General features: G+C 38.6%; 1 protein-coding gene across 1 annotated transcript in view; it reads right to left on the bottom strand.

Annotated features, from left to right (window-relative positions):
* Positions 1–13,426: 13,426 nt before the first annotated feature.
* LOC126273169 (deoxynucleoside kinase-like) overlaps positions 13,427–26,815 on the bottom strand; it is a 96,368-nt gene continuing 82,979 nt past the window's right edge. The window contains exon 5 of the mRNA XM_049976648.1: positions 13,427–13,906. Coding sequence (XP_049832605.1) covers positions 13,778–13,906 — 129 coding nt within the window. The 3' untranslated portion in view covers positions 13,427–13,777. The remainder of the gene's footprint in view (positions 13,907–26,815) is intronic.

The following is a 26,815-nucleotide window of genomic DNA, read 5'->3' as shown; positions in this document are numbered from 1 at the left end:
AAGTTTTCATTTGTTGAATCACCATCCCCAACAGACCAATTGACTTTACTTAATTTCTCGTGGAGTATTTCAGTATTTGTTTTACTGAAACTTCTTTTGATATAAGTTTTACTTGCATTGTGTTTATTGGTTTTTAGCTGTGAGGCAAACAAGGCTGAGTAATCAGAAAGTCCTAAGTCTAGACAGAATTTATGTATGTTATCAAAGTAATAACTTGTTACAATGTTATCAATGCATGTTGCTGAGTGAATATTTTCTCTGGTAATATCCAAAACAAGACTTTTTAACTGAGTGAATCAAGAAATATTGTTGATTCTTTATTGTCATTTTCAGTGTTTATAATATAATCAGCTGCTATTACAACTTTTTTCTTCTTGGCTTTCTTTAGTTTATTTAGCAAGAACTGGAATTCAGAGAGGAATGGTGTGACGCCCTCTCTGGAGTTCTATAAATTGAAATGACTAACATGTTAAGGTATTTAAGCTCTACATAACAGCTTTTGAATATACAATCTTCATTTAAACAATTAAAATCTGTTTTTCACTTCATGGCTTATTGAAGAATCCAGGGGTATGCAGCAACTTCCGTGAGATTTTTTGTCCCCGCAGTAGAGACTTGCAACAATGAAATTTTCAACTGTGTTTAAAATATTTATTGTATTAGGGCTAAGCCACTGTTCATTTAAACAAAACAAAAATTATGTTTTTACATTCTGAGAGAAGAATTTGTAAGTCATCAAGTTTGTAGCTTTGGTTGCTGGAAGATTTCAAATTAAAGTGATTTATATTCCAGTATAACAAAAAAGAATTTTCGCTTGTTTTAAGATTGTGGCTCCATCTACAAAGCCAAACATTTGCAGTGAGCATCTCAACAAAGTAGTCACTAGTTGGGGGAAATGTGTTCGTCACCAGGGTGACTGTGAGAAATAAATATGTAGACATGAAGAATAAAAATGTAGAATGTTTATAAAGTTTGTTTAAAAAATAAAAGTTTTAACAGTTTTCACATAAAAAATTCAGAGGCATTAGTTTTTAGCATGCTCATGTAGGATCTGGTTTGGACTTGTAAATTTTTTGACAGCTTCACAAACTTTAGGTTGAATTAAAAGCCCCTACCTGAGTAACAGCAACCTGCCAAATGGCTCTAGATCAGTTTCTAGTCAAGAAGACTTTACACAACACATCACTAAAAATTTACACTGCATGTTTTAGTGACCATCTTGCTCAAATATTAAGCATAAAAGTACAAGGCAGTATTATTAACAACATGTCTTTCCTTCATGTAGAAGTTATAATTAGGATAATGTGAACTACTTCAACAACTCATTACAGAAAGAAAAATGGTCATAAGTGCACAAAATGAACAATGTAAATGAAAAATTAAACACTTTCATTGATACATTAACCCATTTCTTTGAAATTGCATTCCCGCTGAAAATATTAACCATACAGGGGAACTCTAGAACAAACAGCTGGATCACAAAAGGGAATAAGGTTGTCATGCCAGAAGAAAAGACTACTTCATGAAATATGTAATTTAAAAAATTCCTCACTTGTAGTATGCACATTATTATTATGTAGTATTCTGGCCAGTGGCAGGTCCATGTATTCGTATGGAGAATTTCTGATTCCACTGTTCCCTGTCTTCAGCTTATTCCTTCAGTCTGTTGTATCTCCTTCCATCTTTCATGTCGTCCAGATGTCCAATACTTCTTCTTCCTCATCCTGTGTTTCCTCTGAGTTTCCCTTCAATGACATCATGTATGAATTCCTCGTGTCTAAGTACATGTCCAATCCAGCTGGCCTATACTTATCTTCTCTCCTACTCTTTGCAGTACATCATCATTTATTATGCGATCTGTCCACTTTGTTCTTTTCCACTCTCGTCCAGCAACACATTTCAAAGCTCTCTAAGTATTTTTTCTCCTTCTTTCTCATGGTCCATGTCTCTGCTCCATACAGTGCAATGCTCCAAATGTTGAAATTTATCAGTTTTTTCCTCAATGCCAAACTCAACTTGCTGGTCAGCAGAGTCCTCTTCTTGTTGAAAGCAGCTTTGGCCGTGATGATTCTTGCTCAGATTTCATTGGTGCAGTGGGCATCACTTGTGATAAAACTTCCCAGGTATTTGAACTGATTCACATTTTCCAGTTCCCGATTGTCAATAGTTATCTTCAGGTATTTCTTACATTTTGATATGTACATCACATTTTGATTTTTTGATGTTGATTACCATGCTGTATTTTCTTCCCGTTTCCACCAAATTGTTCATCATGTGTTGCAGTTGTCTATGATTTTTGGCGAGCACTACCAGGTCGTCTGCATACTTGATGGTGTTGATGAGACGTCCTCCTGCTTTGAAGTTTCTGCAGCTTTCAGCGCTTCTCTCGCCAGCATTTCTCCATATGGGTTGAAGAGACTTGGTGACAGACAACATCCTTGTCTCACTCCCCTTCCTATTTCCACACTGTTCATTTCTCCATAGTCCAGTCGTACCTTTACCCTTTGCCGCTGGTACAAGTTCCTTATAAGTCTCCAATCTCTCCAGTTGATTCCTATTTCCTTAAGGATGTTCATCAATATATTCTAATTGACTCTGTCGAAGGCCTTCTGCCAGTCCATAAAACAACTGCAAACTTCTTCGTTAATGGCCAAAACTCTCTCTGGCAATATCCTCATCATGCCAATGGCGTCTCTGGGCCCTTTTCCTTTCCTGAAGCCAAACTGGTCTTCTCCCATCACTTCTTCAGTTTTGTTTTCCAACCGTCTATTTAGTATTCTTGCAATGATCTTTGCCACATGCAATATCAGACTAATTGTTCTATAATCACTACACTTCTTGGCTTGCTTTTTCTTCTCAAGAGTAACCATTGTGACATCCAAAAAGTCTTCAGGCCATTCTCCAGTTTCATAGATTTTGTTTATGAGTTGTGACAGAACTTTCAAACTTTTATTTCCGATTTCTTCAAGCAAATCCACTGGTATGTCGTCATCCCCTTTAGCTTTCCTAATCTTCATGTCCTTTATCGCCTTCTCAACTTCCCTTGTCAGTATACTGGGCCCTTTTTCACCTTCGTCAGTAGCTTCCTCTGACTCTATGTCGATGTCATATGGGTGATGTTCTGTATCATATAGTTTCTTTATATATTCTTCCCATGTTTTCAGCACTTCCACGTGTTCAGTAACCACTTATCCTCTAGAATCTTCTATTCTGAATGTCCTTACACTTTTGTTCTCTACTTCTCCCAGTTCCTTTGTTTTCTCGCACATGAGGTTGTACCTTCCTCTTCTTTGTAGTTCTTCTATTTCATCACACATTTCTTCAAAGTACTTTTCCTTCACTTTGTCTGTTTCCCTCCTGAGGGCATTGTTAAGTCTTCTGTATTCTTCTTCATTAGCATTTTTACACTTCCTCCTTTCCTCCATCTTCTCCAGTATCTCATTGGTGATCCAGGGTCTTCTTGCTCTCTTTGTTTGCCAACTTCACTCTTCCGAGTATTTAACAAAACCATTTTAACATGTTTCCACTGATCTTCCGCACTTGCACTTGTAATTTTGTGTCTCACTTTGCACTTTTTCTCTAATGATTCTCTTACTGCCACGTTATTCTGTCCTAGCTTTTCCAAGTCCCATCTCTATTTTCTCCTGCCATGCTGTCAGATCTTCTTTAGCCTTGTGCTGATATCTGCAACCAAAAGGTTGTGATCCGAGTTGATGTCACCAGCCGGCATAGTCTTGGCATCCCTCACACTGCCCCTAAACCTCTGTTTGATGAGTATGTAGTCTATCTGATATCTGTTCATAGCTCCTGGGCTCTTCCATGTGTACAGTTTACTCATCCTTTTCTTGAACCAAGTGCATCACAACCAAATTATTTCAGTGACAGAATTCCACTAGCATTCATCCTCTGTTGTTTCTTTTTCCTAATCCATATTGTCCAACAATGTTTGCTTCATTGCCTTGTCCAGCCACACTATTCCAGTCACCCATGATTATGGTATTTACTTTTCCTGTTCCTTCAGACTGAATGATGTCTTATGTTTCATCATACATTTTCTCCGCTTCTTCATCATCATGATCTGATGTTGGCATGTACACTTGGACTATTAGAATGTCTACTGGTTTTGCACTTATTTTCACAAACGTTAAATGATCACTATGACACACGACTTTATTCACACTTTGCACAAATTCATTTCCCATCACTATTGCTACACCACGTTCAAAACTTTTATCACCGGAATAAAACTTTGTGTAATTACCTGGTACTATTTCACCACTATCTGTCCATCTCACTTCATTTAAACCCATTATGTTCACTTCACATTTGTCTATTTCTCTCTTCAGATTTTCCAGTTTTCCTGCTCTTTGAAGTGTTCTCATGTTCCATGTCCCAATCCTGAAATTAAAATGTTCATCTCTTTTGATGACACCACCTGAAAAACTCCCCGCCCAGAGATCTGAATGGGGGAGTAGTTTATCTCTGGAATATTTTACTCCAGGAAACGCCATCATTATCCTCTGTCTTCCAACATTCAGGAAATATAATAATGTAGTAGTCTTTCCATTTCCTTTCCATACCGCAGTATCATAGCCGAAGAACCAGACTATTGTTGGTTTCACCCATGAGTCTTCGATCTTGATCCATTTGAAGCATCATTTGCTCTGTGCATAAATTCGATATTGGTGCCCACTGCTGCCTGGTACCAGAGGAAGTATAGGATTTGGAAAAGAAAGACCCCTAGTCCTCAAAACCAAATAGTGCCAGGGTCGGAAAAACAAGAGTTGGCTGAGGATGGCCAGACAGGAAAGATAAAAATGAGGAGCCTGGCATAAGTAAGTGGAAGCAATGCCAGGACTCAGCTCGGGGCTCCATGGTTGCCAGCCACATACTCGCTAGGTGCGAGTCCCCTGGAGACAGACAGTATGCATATACTATAAAAAATACTCCAAAATATTAATAAAAATAATAAAAGCAGCAAAAATAATACATAATGATGAATACATTTATAATTCAGCTAATAAATCAAAGGCTATGTGGAGTGTAAAAGAATGTGGAGAATACAGACGATCTTGCAAAAAAAATAACACTATCACAAAAAAATAAAAATGTAACAAACCCCTTAGAAGTAGCCAACACATTTAACAATTTTTTCATAGGTGTTGCTGATAATATGTTACAGCCAACCTTTAAGAGCACCCAGGAAAATGAATACAAAATAAGTGCACATAGAGGATCAATGTACATCAGTTCTGTTTCACAAGATTAAGTAGCTAAAGCAATGAAAGGACTAAAACCTTCCAATTCTCCAGGCAACGATATTAAAGAAGAGTGCAGCAAACCTAATTGAAGTACTCACACACTTGATGTACTGAAAACATCAGGAGTTATTCATTTATATAAAAAAGATGAGAAAGTTAATGTAAATAACAACAGACCCATCACAATTTCCTCCTACATCTCTGAAGTTTTAGATAAAGTTATGTATGACAAACTTGTGAAATTTATAAATAAAAAGAGCATCCTATGTAATGAAAAACATGGATTCAGAAATAAGAGGTCAATGATAACTGCTATTTATGAGTGCATCAATTCCATCCTAAACCTGATGGACAAAAAACAGGAATCAGTGAGAGTATTTATTGACTTGTCAAAAGTTTTTGACATGGTGGATCATAAAATTCTCCTATCAAAGCTTGAAAGATATGGTATTCAAGGTCTGTCCAAAAACTGGATCAGTTTATTTCTGCCTAATCTCAGCATCAAGCACATAAATATTGGACTAAAGATTGTATCCGAACACTCACCTGACTCTAAACAAATTAAATGTGGTGTACCCCAAAGACTGGTAATGGGACTCCTTCTGTTCCTTCTGTACATAAATGATCTAAACTTAAATGGTGATGCACATAAAACACTGATATTTACAGATGACACCACAATTATACTAAAAGGAGACAGCAGTGAACAGTTACAGCAGACAGTAAACGTGGCCATGAAACAATGTAGCAGCTGGGCACAGAATAATCAGCTCATAATAAACAGTAAAAAAACCTTTGCACTAAAATTCCACAATTCCCCTAACTAGGACATGTTTATCCTGTCGGCCTCTATCAATGACGAACTAGTTGATAACAGTACTGAAACCAAATTCTTAGGACTCTGGCTCCAGAGCAACACCAGGTGGAAGAAGCATATTGAATATCCCAATGCAGAACTGAGCAAAACATGTTACCTTATTTGCTAATTAAAATCATGCTGTAGTGAGAAAACAGAAATGAATGCATATCATGCCTACTTTCATCCTCATCTCAAGTATGGGTTCACCTTCTGGGGAAACTCTGAAACAGCTAATTAGAATCTTGTTTGGGTACAAGCCTAGAGTCTCTTGTAAATCTCTGTTTAAGAAATCTGGTTTTCTTCCATTGCCATGTGTATACATTATGGAAACCCTTTTATTCATTAAAATAAATGTAATAGGCAAGGACTGCACACTGCAAAAAACTGTACCAGACAAAACAGAAACTTACACATAACTCAAATCGCACAGCTCTGTGCCAAACAGGTACTTTTCATATGGGAGTTAAGCTTTATAACAAACTTCCTGAAAACATTAAAGCTATTGCTGAGGTCAGTACCTCTGGAAATCTCTAAAGTCATATTAACAGCATCACTGCTTTTACTCCATTGAAGAATATTTAAATTTATGAAGTTTAAGTGTATTATTGTAGCCTTAAACACATAAGCCTAGAAATGACTTTCAGCTGCTTGAAATTAATTCTGAAGAAGTTAACAGAACTATTTATTGAGTAATGTGACAGGCCTGTGACCATCTCCTAGAGACCATTGTAGCCAATGAACATTAAATTAGTCATACACTTAAACGTTTTTGCTTGCCAGAATACTGTGGGAATCTAGGGAGGCAAATACATTTCAAAGGGGGCTGTTGTATATTCCTAGGTACCTTACTTCATATGTGTACTGAATCTCTGTAAGTAGCATTTCATGTGATAGTTGATGTTTACCTTCCAGCATCTGACAATTCAGGTTTCACAGCGTTTCTGTAACACTCTTGTAAGTCTAAATAAAACTGTGGTCATTTCTTTGTGTGTGTTTAGTATACACTTTTGGTACTGTCTGGTATATGTCCTCACACACTCAAGCAGTATTCTAGAATGGGTCACATAGAGTTTTATAAGCAGTCTCTTTTGTTGACTGACTGCATTTTTTCAGTGTCATAATAATGAAACAAAACAGATTTAAATTATGAATGAGCCTATATGATCATTTCATTTCATATTCCTATAAATTGTTATATGCAGATATCTCTATCTATAATACTATGTTTTGTTTTACGCCCACTGTCTAGCATTTGTCATTTCTTTATTAAAACTGTATGTCAAGAATTATCCTTTCCATCATGAACGGTTCTGCTAGGTACATATCCATCAAGAGCTTAATAAGTTATTGTCCTAAAGCCGAACCACAGTTCCTTTACATGCTTCTGCACCAAACAAAATGTTTCAGTCTCCTTTTTGAGATATCTCCATTATTACACCTGTATATTTTTCTACTTGCTGCTACAAATTCCTCATTGTCAATGCCAACAGTTTCATTCTGGACATCGTCAGATAGGTGAGGTGTCTTTGTTGCCTCTGGATCTAATACACGAGTAGGTGTCTGAACTCTCTCTTATATGTAGTTTTCAGAGTGTGAAGGCAAGAACGCATTTACAATTAATAAATATTCACAACAAAGTTGTTACATATGTAACACAGATATTACTAAGTACCCAGTTAGTAATAATGGTTGCCACACAACAGTAGACACACTACCAGCCACTCACTAAGCTACATCCAAGCAACTTCTTAAACTAGAGTGCTCACTTGTTGTTTGTTAACTTCAAAGACCAACAACAGCATTTAAAACTATGCCAATAAACATTTAACTTATGATATCACTCGAGTACCACTATCACCGTCACTATCACTAACTGGCACTACCCAAAGATTAATCTAGATTTTCAGGTTAGAGCAGGGACTTAGCCTGTTTATAACTAGACAGGAACTAGCCCGTTCAGCACTGACAGTAATGTAAAATTTTACAGCAATAGCCCTTGCCTGTAACTGAGCAACCAGATGAACCACAGCAACACCCCTACATTGTTCCTTACAACTGGTCTTAATGTCCAAACTCACGACAACAATACATAAGCCACACACTTGGGAACACAAGGCACAGCATAAAATATATACACAATTGTATGTCCAATAAACATAGCCAGAAAGATTGAGAAACAAGACATGCCACGAGAATATTCGAGACAAACACAAGCAGCAACACAAGGCAACAACATAACTAGATACCTACCAAGTTCATTCAGTACACAGAAAGCCAACAAGATTAAGGAGACGGAGACGGATACTGGCAGAAGTAAAGCTGTGAGTACCGGACGTGAGTCGTGCTTCGGTAGCTCAGTTGGTAGAGCACTTGCCCGCGAAAGGCAAAGGTCCCGAGTTCGAGTCTCGGTCGGGCACACAGTTTTAATCTGCCAGGAAGTTTCAAGATTAAAATAATTCATAAAACACAGCCAGCCGAATTCAACATTCATTCTGACACGACTATCGCAAACTGCACATCCTCAGGCAACAATGGGTCTGAGTAATAGTTCGAACGACAGTGGTGCAGTTGGTCTTAGTTATGACAACCACATCCAAGTAAACTTGCTTGAGCTTCTACATGGTATACAGATGAGACTTATTAGTCATTTCCTCCTGAATGACATCCAAAATTCATTTCTCCATGAATAAACTCACTAATTGTATCACGTGACCACAGATACAGGGTCAACAGTAGTTTTCCATTGGATTCCACAAAGTCAGTGACCTCAAAACAAAACAGGTAGTACAAAATGCCAGACAGACATACTATTAGTGATCATCCTCCACTCGGTTTGCCTGGGAGGAAAAAGCAAGACATAACCATCCTGAATCACCATCAATGCATCATTGCTGGAACAGCTGCAAGATGCGATACACCACTGATCAGGAACACATACACACACCAAACTTAACATCGAATCCCTCACAGATCAGCTTATTGGTGCCTGCAGCTGGAAACAAACACTAACCTGCTACTCACAGAACATGATCGACTCTGTCGAGTATTTTCACAGTCCACATGTGAGTTACAAAGCCATGTGACACAGAGAAACAACTCAAAAACACTCCCAATAAGAGGAACATACTGCATGGTATCTAACACCCAGCAGATCACTAAACTCACAACATAAGTGGTGCAATCACTGAGGTATGGAATCGGTACAAGAATTCAATGAATTCCACCAAGTCAAAGAGGTCAATTGATGATGGTACAAGGCATCAGACAAATTAACTTTTGGCCCCTTATCTCACACATGGTTCATACACACACAGAAAGAATATAAATGTCTCCATTAGCAACATGTCATTGTGGTAAAAGTTGCAAAGCAAGCCAGCCCCATCAAATATGATGAGTATAGCCAATGTTTTACCAATTTGCAAGTGTGTAACCACACCATTGGATAGCTGACCAAACTACACTAAGTACTTCCACTTCTTAGGAGAATGCTGGACAGCATGCAACGCCATTCTGCTACACATGATGAGGTAATGGGAACCTGTCACAACTACATCTACATATTTGACTTTATGCCTCAGCCACTGAAGGAGGAAAACCTATCTCCACAGCTGCTAGAGCAGGTGCACACAACTGGCTAGTCCCACTCTACTGGAATTCACAAGAGGTAAACGCTATATGCCTGGCCACTGCAAGCTGCAGGTCAAGAATACAGCCAGCAGAGACAGCCACTTAAACAGAGCACAATGTGTGGGATTTTAAAATCTTCGGAAGCCAAGATCACTTTGCTCAAGATTGAAAAAGAAAGTTTTTTTGTTTCACAGAATGTCTGCCATGCCCACCATTTATCAAACTGTAATTGTCTCAGTTGATTATTCCATGGTTAAAGAACCTTTAAATAAAGACAGTATGATTGTGGAACATCTGTATTAGCAAGCTAAGATTTCTCTAAATTTTCAGTTACAATGGGGAGTGAGCCTGATGCTTGACAAGATCCACATACACTGTGTGATCAAAAGTATCCAGACACCTGGCTGAAAATGACTTACAAGTTCATGGTGCCCTCCATTGGTAGTGCTAGAATCCAATATGGAGGTGACCCACCCTTAGCCTTGACAACAGCTTCAACTCTCGCAGGCATACATTTAGTCAGGTGCTGGATGGTTTCTTGGGGAATGGCAGCCCATTCTTCACAGAGTGCTGCACTGAGGAGAAGTATCAATGTCAGTCAGTGAGGCCTGGCACAAAGTCAGCATTCCAAAACATCCCAAAGGTGTTCTTCAGGATTCAGGTCAGGACTCATTGCAGACCAGTCCATTACAGGAATGTTACTATTGTGTAACCACTCCGCCACAGTCTGTGCATTATGATCATGTTGAAAGACGCAATCGCCATCCACGAATTGCTTTTCAACAGTGGAATGCAAGAAGCTGCTTAAAACATCAATGTAGGCCTGTGCCATGATAGTGTCACACAAAACGACAAGGGGTGCAAGCCCCCTCCATGAAAAACACAACAACACGATAACACAACCATCTCTGAATTTTACTTCTGGCACTATGGTGGTTCCACTTGGCATGATGTCCGCAAGGTTCCATCTTGGGTGTTTGAGTTTCTTGTCTCGTGACAAACACAATCCCCTTTTTTGATAATCCTATCCTTCAGACATACATTTATATTTACCTAAAAAAATCTTACTGCTGTCAATACAGATGGAACCTGAAGTTGTGTCGGAAACCATTTGGGCAAGACTCTGTATCAAGGGTGGACATAAACTTGTACACTATGTGACCAAAAGTATTTGGACACCCCCAAAAATATAAGTTTTTCATATTAGGTGCATTGTGCTCCCACCTACTGCCAGGTATTCCATATCAACAACCTCAGCAGTCATTAGACATAGTGAGAGAGCAGAATGGGGTGCTCTGTGGAACTCATGGACTTCGAACATGGTCAGGTGATTGGGTGTCACTTGTGTCATACGTCTGTATGTGAGATTTCCACACTCCTAAACATCCCTAGGTCTACTATTTCCAATGTGATAGTAAAGTGGAAACATGAAGGGATATGTACAGCACAAGAGGGTACAGGCCAACCTCATCTGTAGACTGACAAGACCACCGACAGTTGAAGAGGGTCGTAATGTGTAATAGGCACACATCTATCCAGACCATCTCACAGGAATTCCAACTGCATCAAGATCCACTGCAAGTACTATGACAGTTAGGCAGAAAGTGAGTAAACTTGGAGTTTCAAATTTCTCGTCTACTGTGCATTTCCTTTGCAATTTATTAGATTCAACTGAGGTGGCATGATCTTAACTAGCATTAAGCAGAATAGTGATACTTTATCATTAATTCAGTGTATAGATAAGTTTCTATGATTTTTTTGTCATTTGTTAATGTATGTAGATGTAGATGTAGATATCACTGAATGTTCTCATTCTTCAATGCAATGTACAGAATGTGGTGAAGGAATGGGTGAATAAATGATTGTGCATCATTGGCACATTTCTTCCAAATTCTCTCCAAAATATGATGACTGTGGCAGTGTTTTTTTGATTTTGTGGAATTGTAATTTTTCCATTTAGGTAACCGTGATTGATGGGTGTTTTATTGTTGCTGATGGTTTATCATCATGTTCATACCAATAATTTATTTTTATGTAAAATAAAGGTGGTATTTTTTACAAGTGCTGAGACTTAAACTGTGATGATTTATAGATATGATCCTTGAATCATTATTACTACGTGCAAGACTATACTCTTCTTTATCAACATAGTAACACCAACTCAGCTCTTTAACATTTTGCTATTTGGGATGATATAACCATGCTATCTCATTGGGAATGCAATGTGTGCTTACTGGATGAATTCAGTGAATTACATATTTGTGAATCATTTACAACCTGAACTGTAAACAAGAAAAGAAAAAAAGAAAAAGTCACACTGTGAAGGAATTGTCCAAATGGGATGGAAATTGGTAGATGTGCTGTACTTTTACACTCTAATGATGATTATAATTTGAGAAAAGTTGTATGATTTATTCAACAGAAAGAGCATAATAACTTGAGTATGGCAGTAATGCATTGGTCCACCTCTGGTCCTTATGCAAGCAGTTATTCAGCTTGGCATTGATTGATAGTGTTGTTGGATGACCTCCTGAGGGACATCGAGCCATATTCTGTCCAATTATCTAATTAAATCATCAAAATCCTGAGATGACAAGAATGCTTGCCCATAAAGCTCCAAACATTCTCAATTGGGTGAGGTCTGGTGATCTTACTGGTCAAGGTAGGATCTGACAAGCATGAAGTCAAGCACTGGAAACTCTCACTGGTTTGTGTGTGTAGGTGGAGAGCGGGAGGGGCATTACTTTGCTGAAGTGTCAGCCCAGGATGGCTTTCAATGAAGGATAACAAAACAGGGCATGGAATATTGTCAACAGACTGCTGTGCTCTGAGGGTGCTGCGGATAACAACCACAAGGATTCTGCTATGAAAAGAAATGGCACCCAGACCATCACTCCTGAATGCCAGGCCATATGTTGGGCAACAGTCAGGTTGGTATCTCACCACTGTCTGGGTTGTCTTCAGACATGACTTCACTGGTCATGAGAACCCATTTTGAAGTGGGTGTCATCACTGAAGACAGCTCTACTTCGGTCAATGAGATTCCAGGCTAAAGCATCAAATAGAGAAAATTAACAAATATGTTTTCACTTCATTAGAGGATGAAACAAAATTAAAAAAAAAGAAAAGATTTTTAATGAAACTATACATTACAGATTAATAAAAGTTTTCCATTTTTCATAGTTCTTTCTGCACCAGAAATGTTTTGATGTGTGACACATACTAAATAACAGAGTGAAAAAGACAAGGATGGCTACAGATGTAGGTGACATCGCCTTTTTGGAGGACAGATGATGAAGAAAATAATTTAAAAGCTGGAGTAAAAATAATGTATTAAAATATGCAGTTACCTTGTAAAGTCAAATGGCAAAAAGGATACACGGACTTCGCTGTCGTCATAAAGCACGTGGTGTACGCTTTGAACTGGAGTGCTACCCAGGGAAAAGATAAAAGATGATTGCTAGATGTGATATTCATTAATTCATGTATATGGAGGATACACACACAAAGAAAATATGAGTTTTGTATTTTTGAAAATAAATGATTTATTTAAATTTATTACAATAGTAGTTTAATTATTTTCTTCTTCTGTTTTGCATAACAGATAGTTATATTACTTGGGATTAAGTATTCAATTGCATTTTGCCTGAATTTTCTACTCTTTTTTGGTGAAATACTCAACATTCTAAGGCAAATATCTTAACTGAAGTTTCTCTTGCTATTTGAACATTGACATGAAAAAAGATAATGCACTTAGTTACTTCTAAGCAGTGAGAAAGTAGTGCAAATGGCTGGTGTCTTAATAAATGGTAATCACTGATAAGAAAGATTAACAGAAGTTTAGCAGTAACTTATGGAAAAATACAGAGATTATATCTCTTTAAATTCTGTTTATCTACTGATCTACTCCAATTGAGTGTTTAAAAATCAACTTTTACAAAATACTGATTGCAGTAAATGCAGCATTTTATGCCTCATAACTTCTTGAAAAGAAGCTGATCCTAAGCTTTAGGTAAATATTCTGGCCCTTTTATGTGGGACTCTGAATTACTGAAGAACTGCATTCATTTATGAAAATATCATTATATATTTCACTTCGACACTTCTGGAAATTTTCTTTTATTTCCTTTATATCTTGATTTGCATCCAGTACCTTAACCTGTAAACAGAAAGAAAGGACAACTTACTTTAAATGGAACATAAATTGGGGAAAGGCTTTACAAGAAACAAGTTATGATTACACCACCCAGCCAACAACAATGTCTGTGCATAAACAGTACGGTTCTATCCTTGTTCATTAAGAAAGTGAAAGCATTCTTGTATTTTGTACAAAGTTCAAATAAATAGAAATCACCAAATACAGTGGAAACTCCAGAATGGAATAACAACAATCTGGAAAGGAGAGATTGCTAATCACAACATAGAGGAAGCATTGAGTCGCAGACAGGCACAATGATAAAGAATGCTAGAGATATTTAAGCATTTGGTCAAAATCTGTCTTCAGAAGTAGAAAACTCGCACACATTCACACAAGCACAACTCACACAACCTAAAGATAATAGTGACCAAATGCAGTTTGTTGTGAAAAAATTTACTGTGTCAATATTACACCACAAACATGAATAAAATAATTTATAATGGATTCTCTGATGACTTCTTATGAGGCCAAGTTCATATTTTTGAATGAAATGTAAATGATTTGCATTTTGTTCAATTAATATCTGTAAGTTACAAACTGATTTTCAGCTTATTAGACCATCATTACATATCAACTCACTTAACAATGGTCTAATATGTTGAAAAGCAGTTAGTAACAAACAAATATTTTAGAAACAATATGAAATTAGTTTGCTCTCACCCTTAAAAATATGTTTTATAGTTCAGTGAAGCCTGCCATAATATTAAAAGATAAATATTCTTTTCAAGACTATACACCTTTCTCCTGTTTTTATCAACTTGTTCTTGCTCATTATTAATACCTGCAAAAGCTTCTGGATGGAGAGTGGCAATGGCATTCAGCACAAAGCTGATGCTGAAGATATTTTTATTGGGCCAGAATATTATGATTCTGACCATTGCCTTTGCTGATTCTAAGGGCTCTACAACAGCTGTCACACAGAAAATTAATATGTGCAGAATGATTGTTGACTGACTGTCTTTTATGGATATTTTTATATTGTGAAAAAGGTTATCTTCAATATGAGTTCACTCCAAGTTTTATGAAATAATCTGTTTCACTTTTATACTTTAATACAATGCCGCCGCCCCCCCTCCCCCCGTCTCTCTCTCTCTCTCTCTCTCTCTCTCTCTCTCTCTCTCTCTCTCTCTCTCTCTCTCAGATGCGGGTAACCTTACAAGATGTTAAATGACAAGATATAGTGGTTTATTAATCAAAAAGAATTTTTTCCTAACGCAGGTAGTTCATGCCCTGGTTGGTTTGTTAGGCTACCAGCCAGACTTCTCTCCCTTGATCCCTATTGGTTACAAGCAGTGACTAGATATCTACATCTACATCCATACTCCGCAAGCCACCTGATGGTGTGTGGCAGATTGTCAACAATTCAAGTTTCACATGAACAGGCAACCCCTGCTGAAGTTATAACCTTACTTGGCACATGGGTCACACTGAATTACAATTGAATAATTCAAGAAAATAATTTAAGAACAATTTGATGAAATAATTAAATGCCTAGGTGACCTGTAAATTAATTACCTTCAGGCCATTTTAAAAAATAACAATTTCTTTAAAAAAAATTTAATTCTTCACGTTATATTTGATGTATATTAATAATACTATTACAAGCAGGAGAGAAGAAGAGGAAAGTGAGTCTTAAAGTTATTAAAATGCTAATAACATGCAATAGAAGTAGTCCATCCATCAACCAGCAAAGAGATTAGGACTTACACTGAAGCACCAAAGAAACTGGTCTAGGCATGCATATTCAAATACAGAGATATGTAAACAGGCGGAATACGGTGCTGCGGTTGCCAACACCTATATAAGACAACAAGTGTCTGGCACAGTTGTTGGTTACTGCTGCTACAGTGGCAGGTTAGCAAGATTTAAGTGAGTTTGAATGTGTTGTTATAGTGGTGCAGGAGCGATGGGACACAGCATGTCCAAGCTAGTGATGAAGTGGGAATTTTACTGTACGCCCATTTCACAAGTGTACTGTGAAAATCAGGAGTCTGGTAAAACATCGAATTTCCAACATCGCTGTGGGCGGAAAGACATCCTGGGGCCTCGACTGACATCTCTGCCCAAACTCTTTGCCTTTACAAATGTCTGCTTGTGTCTGTGTATGTGCGGATGGATAGGTGTGCGAGTGTGTGTGTGTGTGTGCGAGTGTGTACCTGTCCTTTTTCCCCCTATGGTAAGTCTGTCCGCTCCCGGGATTGGAATGACTCCTTACCCTCTCCCTTAAAACCCACATCCTTTTGTCTTTCCCTCGCCTTCGATCTTTCCTGATGAAGCAACTGTTGGTTGTGAAAGCTTGAATTTTGTGTGTGTGTTTGTGTGGCTATTGACCTGCCACCGCTTTCGTTTGGTAAGTCACATCATCTTTGTTTTTAAATATACATCCCCGTAGACGTATGTCAATGCGTATAAGCAGGTAATGGTGTTCATTTCATTGTAATTTCATTCTAATGAGCTGCATGGTCACCGATGGTATCTGTTCTTTTGGACATGTCTGAAAGAACAGATACCATCTTAGTATATATAATGTATTGCAACCAATCCAAAGCACACAGCCGACAGGCCCCTACTGAGGCAGCCATGTATTCTATTCAGAGAGAGAGAGAGAGAGAGAGAGAGAGAGAGAGAGAGAGAGATATGGAAGCCACATGATACTGGAGGAGGAGCAGTGACTGGACTCTTCAACATATTATGAAGTTGTGTGTGATGTTTTAGATTCCATATACCACCCTGGAATTTATTTTTGACAACCACCAGTTAAATAATTTTTGTGTACTGTTCTATCTGCACATAATCTTTACATTGATCTTTACATCAATATTTTGTTTTCTTTAATATGGATACACACCTACATTGTTTTGGGGTAAATACATATGAAAAAAGTAAAATCCAAAATATTGGTACAATGTGATTTGAGACTTACCTTGGTGTTATTAGAGGTCGCTCATCAAGGCTCACACATTCCCTCATGTTTGTGATAGTGTAATGAATGTAAGGAGTAATCATCTGTTTGGCTCTAGATAAGACTCCTTTCTCATCTTGTAGAATGTGAGGAATTTCGAATCTGATCCTACAGTTCTTTTACAACAACTTGTAACCTATAGTTTATATTATTCTCAGTGTAGGCATGAACCCACAACTTTCTCACTTTTCTCCTACTGCATGAGCAGTTATAATAATACTGTATTATAATATCATCATCATTACTAGAGTAACCAGACATTGTACTACTGGGAGCACGGTACACAAAGAAACATGCTACATACATCCTTTGCCCACACCCAACGAAATTGATTTAATTTTCTGTTCACACTGCAAGTGATTTGGTAGTATGGGAGATGGGTGTTGTGCCTGTGTGAATGTGATCGGCTACTCAAGTCTTCCAGTCTCCCACTCTCTTGGGTATCAGGTAGCTGCAGAGCTGATTTGAGTATCCCCATGTGAATAGGGCCTCAAGTTTTCCAGATCAGAATCATGGAAATACTTCTCACTGTTCGTTTCAAGATTTTCAGCGTATAGGACAGCCTGTTAATTGAATTGAATGGCTTTCTTAGCTACTACACAGTAAATTATCAGAACAAAATAAGAAAATGGGTCATAATTTTAAAAATGCTGTTAAAAATATTGACCAAAAATGTTAAAGAATGGATGTAAAGTTTGAAAACTAATTAATAGCGTAAACTCAATTAAGTAGGATATTGTTGAAGTAATAAGTGAGTAGGTGATGTAGAATTAGAAGTTGATTGAAGAAATTCACAGATATTGAATTAAAATTGGTTAACCATGAAGTGAATGTAGTTGAAGAGCAAGTAAAAGAGAATGAAAGTTAAACAGGAGTAAATCTGAGTTCTCAATGCAATTCTATATTGAGACTGAGAGAAATTATACTGAGAAAAAATTGAAATTAAATTCAGTGCTTGTTACCAAACAAATTTCTTTCATTAGCCATAAAGTTTACACTGTTGCTCAAAACGCTCAAACACTCAACTTCAAAGTAGACAATTTGGAAACAAACATGTTTAGTAGCACCTATAGCAGTGGCAGGATGTTTGTAAATAATTGTAATAATGTTACACTGAAATTTTTCTGGGGAGATTTTAAATTACATCTTGTGGATTTTATATACCAGTGCAAGGACAGCTTTGAATCTGAATGCCAGAACTGCCTAAAATTAAATTAGAAAAGCATTATCTGGATGAACCTTTGTCCTAACCAGCATTTTAACCCAGAAATGACTTTTGTCAGTTTTGAAAGATTATTTTTGAACAAATTTTGGTCAAAAAGTAAAAAGGCCAGAATTAAGACAGAATTTCTAAATAGTTACAGATGTTGTGAAGAAATATGAGGATGTATGAATGTTGTGAAAGACAGCTTAGGACAATAGTGCACCTTGACAAGCCATTAAATGATTCCATACAAATGCACATACTGAAATGGCACTTGCCTAATCATGTTCAGTGGGTGTGGTGGTGTGTTGGGGCTTATGGGCACTCAACATCGAGGTCATCAGCGCCCTGACACACATTAAAAGGAACGAACGTGGACAGACCTAAGAAAACTAAAGCACACACTCAAAGAAAGCAGGAAAAGAAGGAAAATGTTACATAAGAAAGTAAAACCTAAGGAAAGGGGAAACATAGCAACAAGAATGTCACAGGAAATTGTTATTGGCTGCCCACTTAAATAAAATATGGGCTAGCTTGTCACACAGTGAGCAAATTAAAATCCTCTCCCTCAAATCTTTGTAAAAACATTTGACATGTCACAGAACTTTAAAACTTTAGCCACATTCGTCCAAGTGTTGCCTAAAAGAGATGGCAGGTCCGCTGGCAAGTCAGCTGCGGCCCGCAGCAAGAATGTCACAGGAAATTTTTATTGGCTGCCCACTTAAATAAAATATGGGCTAGCTTGTCACACAGTGAGCAAATTAAAATCCTCTCCCTAAAATCTTTGTAAAAACATTTGACATGTCACAGAACTTTAAAACTTTAGCCACATTCGTCCAAGTGTTGCCTAAAAGAGATGGCAGGTCCGCTGGCAAGTCAGCTGCGGCCCGCTGGTCAGAAAATAAAACGCAATCCAATAAAACGTGGCGCACAGTGACCTGGACGCCGCAAGCAACACACATTGGAGGGTCCTCTCGCCAGAGCAGGTAGCCATGCGTCATAGGGCTGTGGCCTATTCGAAGCCGAGTGAGGAGAACCTCGTCCCGTCGATGGGGCTGAAAGGAAGTACAGCGCACACGCATTGTGGGCTTGACTATACGGAACTTATTGTCAGTCACTTCCAGCCACTCATCCTCCGACCGACGCATAACCCATGAGCTCAACAGCGAGGTGAGTGAGTGCAAGGGGATAGCACACTGATATACTTGTGGGGCGAGACACGCCTCCTTGGCTGCGAGATCTGCCCTTTCATTCCCAGCAATGCCGACATGCCCCGGAACCCAGCAGAAAGCTACAACCTTCCCCAGTTGCTGTAGTCGGAGGAGGGCATCCTGGATGGTCTGGACAGTTTTGTCTGCCGGATACAAACATTGCAATAAGTGAAGGGCACTGAGTGAATCGGAACAGACTAGAAATTTAGGAGAGGAAGAATGTCTCATGTGCTCCAGTGCCCGCAAGATCGCAGACAATTCTGCATCAATGTCAGCGAAAGTCTGAGGCGGGCGGACCTTGAAGACACGATCTGGAAAAACAACTGAGCAACCAACAGAATCCCCTTGTTTTGACCCATCCATAAAAACAGCTACATAGTCGTGGTGCTCAGATAAAATGGCAGAAAATGTTGCATTAAAAACGGTGGAAGGAGTGCAATCTCTCTTGTACTGCAATAAATCTAAAATCACTCCAGGCCTCTTCAGTAACCAGGGTGGCAGGCGGTTAAAACCCTGGATTTGGGGTTGTACAGACTCCACACCGAGGGACTCTAGTACACGTTGCAACGGATCCCAAACGGCAATGTAGCCCGGGGACGGCGGGAAAAAAGGCGGTCCAGAGGTGGATGGGCAACAAGATGGTGAGCAGGCGAGCTGGGAGCTACAAGAAACTTACAAGCCTGGTGCACCAGCAGGAGCTGCTGCCGGATGGTAGGTGGCGGTTCCCCAGCATCAGCACAGAGGCTGGGTATGGGACTGGTCCGATAAGCACCCGTGGCCAGTCGAATCCTAGCATGGTCATGTTCAGTGGGGTCTGGTTTATAAACCAGATGATTTGGCAGAAGAATTTCTTAAATACTCATATGTTGACAAACTGGATCATGTCTGGGAAAATCATGATAGGTCAAATAAGAGCCGTGGTCATAGAGAGAATCAGTTCCAAGTTGGGGAGGTCCTCTCAACAACAGAAATAGGTATAATAATAATAATAATAATAATAATAGAGCAAAAACAATTAAGGTAATAACCATCACACTCAGAATAGGAATAATTGCGCTATTAGCAATAACCACAGAAATAACCATGAGAGGAGAAGAAGCGATACTAGGTCAAACGAGAATAGGAATAATATACAAGAAACCAGATAACCACCTCATTCCTCATTCAGAGCCTGCCAGTTTGAGGTGAGAAGGATTGCTAGAAACCAGGCTAATAGTAGAAGAGGTAGAAATAGTTCATGTTAAAGACACCACACCAGTCACCGTAGTGATTATCAGATAAACACAGTTAATTTTGGGAGTGAGTTTTAGGATTTCAAGCTACTAGAGGTGATAAGTGATGATACAACAGGAGAAAAGCAGTTTGAACTTTATTGTGATGAGGTGACTAGTATTTTCGATGATCTGTGTGTGTTTCTAATGATGATACGTGTAATGATGTTGATGGATATGGTTTACCCAGTTTGTTATGTAAGGATGCAGTGTCAGTCTTATCTTAGGTAGATGTGGCAGAAGTTAATAATCTTGTACTACGGAGGCTGAGGATTTGATAATTAATTCTATCTGTATGTCTGCTTGCACAAACAAAAGTAGTACTGATGATGATTCAGTTATAGAGAGTTTTGAATTAGAAGCAGATGTTCATATTGATGCTAGTGATACTACTGTTAATTTTGATAATGATTTTAATAAATGTGATAATATTCTTAATGTTGATGCCGATGCATTGCTCTGTGATGACTTAGATGGTATGATTTTTGTAGAAGTGTTGGATGATGACGTAAGTCATAAGATTATAGTATTTGATCATGCTTTGATGTTGGTGGAGAAGGTACACGGGAGTCAATGAATCCCCACTGAAGTCAGTGAGATTTTGACCAGGTGTAGCAATAAATATGAACAAACTAGTAACAAGATACTTGAAGTTTTGAACAGATCAAATGATGTTGAAGTTAATTGTAACACAGTTTGTGATACAAATTTTAATTTTGATGAAAATATTAAGCACACACAAACACTTTGTGATACCCTGAATACAGATAGACAGAGTCTTTCACTTAATCAACTAATACCCACACGTGAGAGTGATTTGTCAGTTTTAGAAGGTACCTAGTCTAGTTGTAAGTTGCCATTGAGTGCGTTACAACTGACAGCAGCAAGTGACCTACAGTTGAAACTGATTTAAATTTTAAGGAGATTGAAGATGATTTACTAGCAGAAGATGAAAATATTGATAAGCATGAAATACTTGATAGAATTGTAATATCTCTTTATATTTGATGAATTATTCCGATACAATTCTACTCGTGAATGACGTTTACTAATTTTCTATCTTCATACTCGCAGAATCCATGCGCAAAGTAGTTTCATATAATAGCCATGCCATGAGCACATAGTTATTCTTTGTAGTACTCTCTCTGGTGGTTGTTAGGAAAAAACAAAAGTGCTGGCAGGTCAATAGACACACAAACATACACACAAAATTCAAGCTTTCGCAACCAATGGTTGCTTCTTCAGGAAAGAGGGAAGGAGAGGGAAAGACGAAAAGCTGTGGGTTTTAAGGGAGAGGGTAAGGAGTCATTCCAATCCCGGGAGCGGAAAGACTTACCTTAGGGGGAGAAAAGGACAGGTATACACTCGGGCACACACGCACACGCGCGCGCGCACACACACACACACACACACACACACACACACACACACATCCGCACATACACAGACAAAAGCAGACATTTGTAAACGCAAAGAGTTTGGGCAGAGATGTCAGTCGAGGCGGAAGTACAGAAGCAAAGATGTTGTTGAAAGACAGGTGAGGTATGAGTGGCGGCAACTTGAAATTAGCGGAGGTTGAGGCCTGGCGCATATCGAGAAGAGAGGATATACTGAAGGGCAAGTCCCCATCTCCGGAGTTCTGAAAGGTTGGTGTTAGTGGGAAGTATCCAGATAACCCGGATGGTGTAACACTGTGCCAAGATGTGCTGGCCATGCACCAAGGCATGTTTAGCCACAGGGTGATCCTCATTACCAACAAACACTGTCTGCCTGTGTCCATTCATGCAAATGGACAGTTTGTTGCACACAGCATAGCCGAGCTAGCGATGAAGTGGGAATTTTACTGTACGCCCATTTCACAAGTGTACTGTGAAAATCAGGAGTCTGGTAAAACATCAAATTTCCAACATCGCTTTGGGTGGAAAGACATCCTGGGGCCTCAACTGACATCTCTGCCCAAACTCTTTGCGTTTACAAATGTCTGCTTGTGTCTGTGTATGTGCGGATGGATGTGTGTGTGTGTGTGTGTGTGTGTGTGTGTGTGTGTGTGTGTGTGTGTGTGTGTGTGTGCGCTCGAGTGTATACCTGTCCTTTTTCCCCCCTAATGTAAGTCTTTCCGCTCCCGGGATTGGAATGACTCCTTACCCTCTCCCTTAAAACCCACATCTTTTCGTCTTTCCCTCTCCTTCCCTCTTTCCTGAAGCAGCAACCGTTGGTTGTGATAGCTTGAATTTTGTGTGTATGTTTGTGTTTGTTTGTGTGTCTATCGACCTCCCAGCACTTTTGTTTGGTAAGTCACATTGCTCCTTCATACAAAAGGTGTGTAACAATTTACATTATTTGACATATTTAATGATATTCATCGATATATTGCGTAGTTGTTAATCAGAAGGGAACTTCCGAGAGACTGGATACGAGAGACTGGATACGAGCCTGCATTTGATAATCCAAGAGCTCCATTAATTCTTCAGAAGGTTAAACTTCATCAAAGCCAAATATCTGCTTGATCTGAGGTTTCCTAACTGATTATACAACGCTCCCAAAAATTCGAGGCATTTTATTTGTACAGATTAGCAGACTGCCACAAAGCACGAGCCTGCAGATAAGAAGCATCATCGCCTGATTTCATTCTAACAAGTAAAATTTCTGAATCATTTTGAGTGACTGAGTTATGACTGTGTTTCCTATTATGAATGACTGAATGCTCGAACGAATTGAGAATTACATAACTACATAATTACATAAGTAGAAGGGAAAATTACAGCCTGTACATTGAGATTTCTATTGGTACTTGGAAAGGAATTCATTTAGTAGACACTGGTAGTCCTATTTGTGGGATTTCTGTTAAGAAATAGATTGAAGAATACAGAATATTACACGGAACTTCCTATCACTGATGTTAGAATTACAGGAGGCATAGGAAAATTTAGTAAAATGATTAGTAGGCAAGCTCTGATTTCATTCAGAGTTGGTAATTTTACATTTGAACAAGGTTGTCTAGTGGCAGCTGATCTGAATGAACGCATTTTGGTGGGGATGGACGGGATAATCAAGGCCAATGTCAGGTTTGACTGGGACAATATGAAGTTACTGTTCTGTAGAACCAAAATCTGGAATTTGTGTAGAAACTAAATTAAACAGGAGATTTAATCAAACCTGTAGCAATTAATCAATAGGTGTTGAAGTTTTTGATGATAGGAATTAACATTGAGGAGAATGACGAATTTTATGAGAACCAATTGCTTAGTGATAACTTTTCATACGAGGGTCACTCCAAAAGAAATGCACACTATTTTTGTAAAAATACAGTTTTCATTCTGCATGTGTGAAAGTTTTACAGTGTGTAGATACATCCTTCCCGCTTGTTTTTCCAACTTATTTCAACCTCTTCCTGTGAGTGGTGCTGACACAGCATGGCTGTTACACTTGATGTTCATCAGAAGCAACGTGTTATCATAGAATTCCTGTGCAGTGATAACAAAACAATGGAAAACATCCACATGAGGTTGAAAAAGGTGTATGGAGATGCTGCTACATCAATATTGAGAACTGTCCTCGCAGTGGCAGACCTCGTACTGCACTCACTCCAGACAATGTGCAGAGAGTTAACAAATTGCTGACTGATGACAGACGCATCACAGTGAACGAATTGTCACACTATGTTGTGATAGGGGGAAGGAAGTGTTTGCAGAATACTGAAAGTGTTGGCATTAAAAAAGGTTTGTGCCAGGTGCGTTCCCAGGATGTTGACAATGGCTCACAAAGAAACAAGAAAAACGGTATGCAGCTAACTTTTGGAACAGTACGAGAATGGTAGAGACAAATTTCTTGGAGGAATTGTGACAGGTGATGAAACATGGCTCCATCATTTTTCACCATCGATGCAGAGGCAACCAATGGAGTGGCATCATGTAAATTCACCCCAGAAAAAAAAAATATTCAAAACCGCACCTTCTGCTGGAAAAGTTATGACTACGGTGTTTTTCGATTCCGAAAGACTCTTGCTTGTGGACATCATGCCAAGTGGAACCACCATAAATTCTGATGCATATGTGACGACACTGAAGAAACTTGAAGCTCGACTGAGTTGTGTTCAACCACATCGGCAAAAGCAGGATGTTTTGCTGTTGCAGGACAATGCACGACCACATGTCAGGCAAAAAACCATGGAAGCGATCACAAAACTCGGATGGACAACACTGAAAAACCCGCCTTACAGTCCTGACCTGGCTCCATGTGACTATCATCTCTTTAGGTAACAGAAAGACTCTCTTTGTGGAACAAGGTTTGAAGATGATGACTCCCTTGTGCACACTGCCAAACAGTGGCTCCAACAGGTTGGTCCAGAATTTTACTGTGCGAGTATATAGGCACTGGTTCCAAGTGGCATAAGGCAGTTGAGAGGAGTGGAAATTATGTGGAGAAATGAAAACATTGTTCCTAAACGATGTATCTACACACTGTAAAACTTTCAAACATGTAGAATAAAAGATGGATTTAAAAAAAATAGTGTGCTTTTCTTTTGGAGTGACACTCGTAGTTAGTTCCAGATAATATCAACACATCAGTTAATTTGAGTAGAACAGAAAGAGATGATATAGATAAATTTTGTGGTATTATTGTGAAAACTTTAGTGAAAAAGCCAGGTAGAGTGAAAGACTATATGTGTAGACTGAAACTGAAGCAACATGGTCATTTTCATCAAACCCTGTGATACTGCCACTTGCAAAAGAAAAATAGTTAAAAGAGAATTACAGAAATTGTAGAAATGGAGGATAGTAGAGAGGAGCAGCAGTCAGTATAACAACCCACTGGTTGTTGTATTCAAGAAAGATGGAGGTGCAAGATTAGTTCTTAATTCTTGACACTTAACTGAATTCTTAGAAAGAAAGACAGATCGTCCTGAATCCATGGAACAACTTTTGAACAACTTCCATAACACTAAGAACAATGCTCCTGACTTGACATCAGGTTTTCACCAAATTACTTTAGACTCCAACCCTGGGCAATACACAGCATTTCTGAGCAATGGAAAGAGTTTTCAGTACTATGTTGTACCATTTGGTCTAAACATGTCTGTTGCAGAATTTATACATGCTTTGGACTTTGTGTTAGGTAATGATTTACTTTCAAAATTAATCATCTATGTAGATGACATTTTGATTACCAGTAAAATTTGGGAAGAACACACAGAAATTTTGACAGAGGTTGCAGAAAAGTTTAGACTAGGAAGCATGCTCCTAAAATTAGAAAATTGCAAATTTAGCAATTTTTTGCATCACACGATTAGTGAAGAGGGAATTCTGATTGATAAAAACAAACTTTTGGCCACTACAGAATTTCTGAAACCAAAGACGAAGAAATAACTTAGATCATTCTATACTTAAGCAGTTTTACATTAGTACATCAGAACACAAGCAGTTAGTGCACTATGTCTCCTGAGTTGTCAAAGAAAAATAGTATCTGGGAATGGACTAAAGAGTGTCAGGAAGCATCTGATGTAGTTATTAAAAGAGTTACGCAATAGTGAAACACTGCACAGAACATATGTGTCATTGCCATTTCATTTAATGACTAATGGAAGTGATTACAATTTACTCGTACACTTGTTTCAAGAGAGAGAAATTAAGGGAAAGGTAGAACAATGTTCAATTAGTTTTCCTAGTAGAGATTTACAAAAACATGAGAAGAACTACACTGTTACTGAAAAGGAACTATTGGCCATCATTTTGGGGTTTTACGAAATTCAAGAATAACCTAGAAGGAGACACACACACACACACACACACACATATATATATATTAAAAACAAAGATTCCAAGACTTACCAAGCGGGAAAGTGCCGGCAGGCAGGCACATGAACAAAACACACAAACACACACACAGAATTACTAGCTTTCGCAACCGATGGTTGCTTCTTCAGGAAGGAGAGGGAAAGACGAAAGGATGTGGGTTTTAAGGGAGAGGGTAAGGAGTCATTCCAATCCCGAGAGCGGAAAGACTTCCCTTAGGGGAAAAAAAGGACAGGTGTAAACTCGCACACACACACATATCCATCCGCACATACACAGACATTTTTAAAGGCAAAGAGTACTCTTTGCCTTTAAATATGTCTGTTTGTGTCTGTGTATGTGCGGATGGATATGTGTGTGTGTGTGTGTGTGTGTGTGTGTGTGTGTGTGTGTGTGTGTGTGCGAGTGTACACCTGTCCTTTTTTTCCCC

Source organism: Schistocerca gregaria, chromosome 5 (assembly GCF_023897955.1).
Source record: "Schistocerca gregaria isolate iqSchGreg1 chromosome 5, iqSchGreg1.2, whole genome shotgun sequence".
Lineage (NCBI taxonomy): Eukaryota > Metazoa > Arthropoda > Insecta > Orthoptera > Acrididae > Schistocerca > Schistocerca gregaria.
This window is presented reverse-complemented; position numbering and strand designations above follow the sequence as displayed.